The sequence below is a fragment of the Cucurbita pepo genome, chromosome LG15, assembly GCF_002806865.2.
Source record: "Cucurbita pepo subsp. pepo cultivar mu-cu-16 chromosome LG15, ASM280686v2, whole genome shotgun sequence".
Lineage (NCBI taxonomy): Eukaryota > Viridiplantae > Streptophyta > Magnoliopsida > Cucurbitales > Cucurbitaceae > Cucurbita > Cucurbita pepo.
Genome location: NC_036652.1, coordinates 4673919 through 4680579, shown reverse-complemented (window position 1 = coordinate 4680579; position 6661 = coordinate 4673919). Strand labels below are relative to the sequence as shown.

Here is a 6661-nt window from a genome sequence, read left to right as displayed (position 1 = left end):
TACTTACCAATTTTCTTTGTTCCTTGACGATTTTGGACGATTCAAAAGTCCAGAATGCTTCCTATAGGTTCTGTGAAGGATTTGTGAAGAAATCTCGACCGGAGTCTGACTCCTTGTGGCGGTTACTTCTCCTTCTCTCTTTGGAACCTTCTTCCACTATTTTCGACCAAATTGCCCCTCTCGAGTTGACTTGACCATTTTTCTAATTTTTCATTATTTTTCTTTGAGTTAGTGAAGTATTTATAAGCATTTTTCTCTTCTACCTTATCTCAAAATTCGGTCTCTAAGACCCTCAATAAGATCCCGAAAGTTCGACTTTAAGGGAAAAAATTTGGTTTTAAGTTTCTCGTCGGGGCTCGGAGTGTTACAACCTAGATGGTGAAATAATGGTGTAGTAATTGTGTAATTTAAACTAGAGAAGATGTATACTTTCAAGACTAGTTGGTGTGTTTATTGATCTAATTCGAGTACAGTCTGTGAGTACCTGCTAGGTCAAGAATGCGATGAGAGCCAATAAGTAGGTCGCTTATTAGGTACAATTTATATTCTCAACTCTTTCTACCTTCTCTTTTTCAGGTGCATGATGCTGCTGGTTGAAGTGAATGGGTGTTTTGGAGCTTAGTAGCCACAGAGGGGTGTCGACCAGGGGCATTTGTCTTGTCCACACATTTTTGTAGTATGTCATATCGTATACTTCTTTCGTATCTCAATCTCGTTCTCTCTTTCATGAACAAACTGAACATTTGTACCCGTATATGTTATTAAATTGATTTTGAAAACGTTGTTCAATGGTTTAAAATCGCGCGAAATTTTATGGAGGTTTTTCTATTGTTTGCCCATACACCCATGTTGCATTGTATAGTCTATCAGTCACGTCTTACCCGAATAAGAGTTGTGACATTAATGTTTTACTACATATCCTAATACAAATTCTTACCATTTATGTGAGAATTATTGGAATAAATGGTATGCAACTCTTCCAAGAGAGGGAATTATAATAAGGAGACAACATAAATTCATTGGGAATCACTTTTTGTTATTTCCAAACACTAGAACCATCTCTGACTATGGGAGCTTGGTAATTGTGCAAAGGCAATTGTCTACGAGCTTGGGAGCAGGCAAGTGACTGATGTAGCATTTTGGATTGACACGTTCCATTCTACAACAACACAAACAAAACAATTCCATCACTTATGCATTTTTATCTTGATTAAACAGTAAAAAAAATAGATTTGGATGGGAATTTACTTGTAATTGAGGATAAAATGATGAAGTAAAATTGTAATCTCAAGCTTGGTAAGTTCACTTCCAGGACAAAACCTAGTTCCGATTCCAAAAGGGATGAATGTTCCTGGCTTTGGTGAATGATTCTGCTTATGAACACCACACATATTAATATCTTTATGATAAACATGTTAATGAATTGATTGGGATCATGAATCATACCTCCCATCTCGAAGGATCAAACTCTTGTGGATTTGAATATAAGTGAGGGTCCATATGAATAGCTCTTGTCCAAATTAGTACGTTCCATCCCTTTGGTATGGTGTAGTCTAAACAAATACGAAAAGATCAACAAAGGAATTATAAAGGTCATGTGGTTATATATTTGACAATATAATACAACAATTCACCATTGATGTTTATATCTGTTTTTGCTTTGCGGAAACTTGCGACGGCAATGGTATTTCTTCTCAACAGTTCGTTAATAAACTGAAACAATAAAAAATAAATCACCGAAACTTGGATGGAATGTGACACTCAAATAAGATAAGGATGCATAAATGAACCAATACAACATTTGCATGAGAGTGATGCTAAGGATAGAATGACTAAGAAAAATTTAAAAGAATTTAAAGTAAATACTCATACTAACAAAGTGCTCTTTCATTTTGGGTGACTTCATCATAGAAACTTCAAATTTAAGCATGAATTATTGAAGTAATTATATGTTGGGTGGACCCTCGTGATTTTTTTTTAAATTCATATGAGTGAGAATAAAACATGACGAAAGTACCTGTGGTCTGTTGGGATAGCTTTCACTCTTAGAAGTGGACCCTCGTGATTTTTTTTTAAATTCATGAGTGAGAATAAAACATGACGAAAGGACCTGTGTTGGTCTGTTGGGATAGCTTTCACTCTTAGAAGTGAAAAGTAATATGACCATGTTGCAGGAGATGCAGGAAAACGTCAAGGCACACAGGTATCGAATTAGAATTCCAAATTTTGAGTATGGAGCATTACATGGAATGAGATGGCTGACTCTAAGTTCTTGTTAAACTGTGTTCATTAACCTACTTTGTACCTGGTAGAAGAATTTTTTAGTAGGAGGTAAACCCTTTTGCATTTTTGTGCAACCTAGTCACGATACCTTAGTTGTCTTGAACGATTTACGAAATTAAAAATGTCCTTCAAAACTAACTCAAGTTCTTTTAGCATGTTTTGTTTTTACTCGCTTGATTTCTAAGGAAATTTATAAAAAAAAAATGACATACCTTCATAAGATATTTCATCTGCTTGATTTCTTGAAAAGTTAATCCCTTTTGAGTGGATGGTCTTTGCTTTAGAATCGACTCTTGCTCTTCCTGTAAAACATAACTCAAAACAATTACAAAAGGAACTAAAAGTGATTTTTGAAAGAATGAACTAACCTTGGCCTCGTAGAAGATATGAGGGTTCTCAGAGATGTGTACGAGAGCCCACATAGCAGCATAAGCTGGGGTATGATGGCCACCATGTAGCAATCCAAGAAGCAAGTCTATAATGGCATTGTTATCGNCACTCAAATAAGATAAGGATGCATAAATGAACCAATACAACATTTGCATGAGAGTGATGCTAAGGATAGAATGACTAAGAAAAATTTAAAAGAATTTAAAGTAAATACTCATACTAACAAAGTGCTCTTTCATTTTGGGTGACTTCATCATAGAAACTTCAAATTTAAGCATGAATTATTGAAGTAATTATATGTTGGGTGGACCCTCGTGATTTTTTTTTAAATTCATATGAGTGAGAATAAAACATGACGAAAGTACCTGTGGTCTGTTGGGATAGCTTTCACTCTTAGAAGTGGACCCTCGTGATTTTTTTTTAAATTCATGAGTGAGAATAAAACATGACGAAAGGACCTGTGTTGGTCTGTTGGGATAGCTTTCACTCTTAGAAGTGAAAAGTAATATGACCATGTTGCAGGAGATGCAGGAAAACGTCAAGGCACACAGGTATCGAATTAGAATTCCAAATTTTGAGTATGGAGCATTACATGGAATGAGATGGCTGACTCTAAGTTCTTGTTAAACTGTGTTCATTAACCTACTTTGTACCTGGTAGAAGAATTTTTTAGTAGGAGGTAAACCCTTTTGCATTTTTGTGCAACCTAGTCACGATACCTTAGTTGTCTTGAACGATTTACGAAATTAAAAATGTCCTTCAAAACTAACTCAAGTTCTTTTAGCATGTTTTGTTTTTACTCGCTTGATTTCTAAGGAAATTTATAAAAAAAAAATGACATACCTTCATAAGATATTTCATCTGCTTGATTTCTTGAAAAGTTAATCCCTTTTGAGTGGATGGTCTTTGCTTTAGAATCGACTCTTGCTCTTCCTGTAAAACATAACTCAAAACAATTACAAAAGGAACTAAAAGTGATTTTTGAAAGAATGAACTAACCTTGGCCTCGTAGAAGATATGAGGGTTCTCAGAGATGTGTACGAGAGCCCACATAGCAGCATAAGCTGGGGTATGATGGCCACCATGTAGCAATCCAAGAAGCAAGTCTATAATGGCATTGTTATCGTATAATTTCATCCCATTCTCATCCCTTGCCATAATCAATTTGTCCATTTGGCTATGCACTTCTCTTGTTTCCTTCTTTTCTAGGGCTCTTCTTTTCTCCTCTATCACACATTCTAGAACATTTTCAATCTTTTTTCTTGCCTGCCAATTGGTTGCGTACAAAATAATGTTTAATATCTTCCAATCACATCCATTAGCATAATTAAATTAATAATGCACCGGGAAAAAGAATAAGTATTCAAGATGAACTAACAGTTGGAAGGAAGTGGAAATAAGATCGATCGCATTCACACACCTACAAACAAAAATTAAATGAAGAAACACAAAGATTTACGTAGTTTGGAGAGAAGAAATTTTCCTAAATACACAGGTAACAACCAATCTCAATAATCAAAGTATTTACTAAGTATATATCTCATACTCACACTACAAAGTCTCTTGAAAAAATTATTCCGAAAGGTCACCATTCTAGACAACTATTTATATAGGCATTAGAAACATTAATGTCACACTGGAAGACGAACCAAAAGGGTTATGAACCAAATAAACAAGAGATTATCAAATAAATGAGAAAATGAACCAAAAAGATTATGAACCAAATAAACGAAAGATAATCAAATAAATGAGAAAATGAACCAGAAGGGTTATGAATCAAATAAATGCACGAACCTATGAACTCTTATCACACTAATAATAGTACCTTAAGTGCCCGATGATAAACGAGTCCAGGCACNTTGAGTGGATGGTCTTTGCTTTAGAATCGACTCTTGCTCTTCCTGTAAAACATAACTCAAAACAATTACAAAAGGAACTAAAAGTGATTTTTGAAAGAATGAACTAACCTTGGCCTCNCCATTCCTCCAAGCCTTTTGCCATTACTTGATCAATGAAGTCCACATAATGAGACAATACCTCATAGCCATTCATGGGAGCTGCCATGATTCTATATGCAGATTTGTGATCAGCCCTTGTGAAAAAACCATTTACTTCTAATATCTTCACCGACTTTGGATAATTTGGTTTGAAGATTTCATCATCTAAGTATATGCGTCAACATATCTCTGGATCTGTTACAATGATTGTTGGTTTTCCATAGAGATGACTTTTATACATCCCGACTCTTCCGTTCCTATGCAAGAATGCCCACAATTATTATTCCCCAACTTTAGAGGAAAGGATTATATGACATAATTATTGTTTTCAATTTTTTTTCCTTCCAATTGTCCAAGCAAAGCATATCCCATAGTTAATAATCTTTTTATAATAGTGAGATCATACATCGGTTGGAGAAGGGAACCTTAGCAAACGCGTTTTAAAAATCTCTTCTTAGCAAACGGTTTTAAAAATCGAGGCTGAAGGCGATACGTAACGGGCCGAAGCGGATAATATCTACTAACAGTGGGCTTGGGTTATTATATATGCTTAAAATCACTTTCAAACATGTCTTAATCTTAAAATCACTTTCAACCTGTCTTAATCATCGTAAGTCTTTGAAAATTTTAAACTCGGGATTCCTCTCCTAGGTTTAATCCCACTTGTTGAGCAAAGATAATCGATAATAATAATTATATTGGTCAACTAAGTGTACATTTTCTATGAAACCTTGAAAGTGTCCTCCCACTATTAATATCATTTTTTTTTTCCTTTGTTCGCCCACTATTATGAACTATTGATTAATACCTTCTAACTAATAACTAAATAATTCAACTCAACCTCATAAAAATAAGAAAATCTTAAATGGTAAGAGGCTAAGCTATAAAAAATTTGATCGAAGATGGCGGCCGTCCACTAGATAAAAACATGGCGTCCTTATCAACCATCTCAAAATCTGTCACGATTCAATTTTTGAGATACTATGACTAAAAACAAACAAAAATAAATAAAATAATATTAAAGGCGGTAAAATTTTACACCGTTTACAATCAAACATTTTTAGTGTAACGATCTAAAAAAGAAACTATCCAAAAATCTCTTCCTTTGATCTCTTACTCATCCCTCTCAGTTGAGCAATTTTCTAGATTTTCAATAGATCGAGTGGCCGTGAGGTTCTAATTCGTCTATGAGTAGTCGGTTTTCAACATAACTGAGAATATATCGTTGGGAAAGAACGTAAGTTTTGTTCTTTAACCTTCCTTTTTGTCATCTGTGTAAATTCTATACAATTTGTAGATCTGAACGGAATGGACATATATTTTAGACTAGAAAATAAAATTTCAAGAATTGAACATGTTTTGTTATGATGTTGATTTACGATTTGAAACTAAATATCGACGATCCAAATGTCTTAGGATTTTAGGTTTTTGGATTAGAAAATTTAATACCAAAATATTGACATGCTACTCCAATCATTGATTGTTCGGTCAATTTTGGCATTAGAATAAAATACCAAAAATCATGGGAAAAACACATTACGTCGTTTATGAATGTGACATGTTATGAAAATATGGTAGCATATTCTCCACTGTCTTATGAAATGATTATGCTATGTATTAAATGAACGAAGGTATGTATTGCATCACAAATACATGCCATGATTTTAAACTATGGGGACCTCATGCATAATGTATGCTCACGTGCATTGGGATACTTCCCCGTTATGATATGTATGGACATGTACCTTACGACATTTATGTTCGTCGTGATGTTATGATATGATATTTTATATGAGAATATTTGCTAAAACTACCACACATAAATGGTAGTGAAAGTTCTCTCTTTATAATCGTTTACCGAATCATATAAATTATAAAGGAAATAAAAATAACAAAATGGATATAACATATTTGTCAAGGTCAAATATGATACCTAACCGTAATAGAATGCTAAATATTATACAATATATTTGTCTATAATAAATGGTCAA

At 34.0% G+C, this 6661-nt stretch overlaps 1 protein-coding gene across 1 annotated transcript; it reads right to left on the bottom strand.

Annotated features, from left to right (window-relative positions):
• Nucleotides 1-1065: 1065 nt before the first annotated feature.
• On the bottom strand, nt 1066-4737 carry LOC111776392 (beta-amyrin 11-oxidase-like). The gene is made up of 9 exons (XM_023655830.1): nt 4641-4737; nt 4499-4574; nt 4018-4093; nt 3673-3939; nt 3517-3606; nt 1635-1713; nt 1447-1553; nt 1249-1370; nt 1066-1159 (listed from the first exon to the last, which is right to left on the bottom strand). Exons 1-9 carry the CDS (start codon nt 4735-4737, stop codon nt 1066-1068), a joined length of 1008 nt encoding a protein of 335 aa, XP_023511598.1.
• Between the last annotated feature and the right edge of the window lie 1924 nt (nt 4738-6661).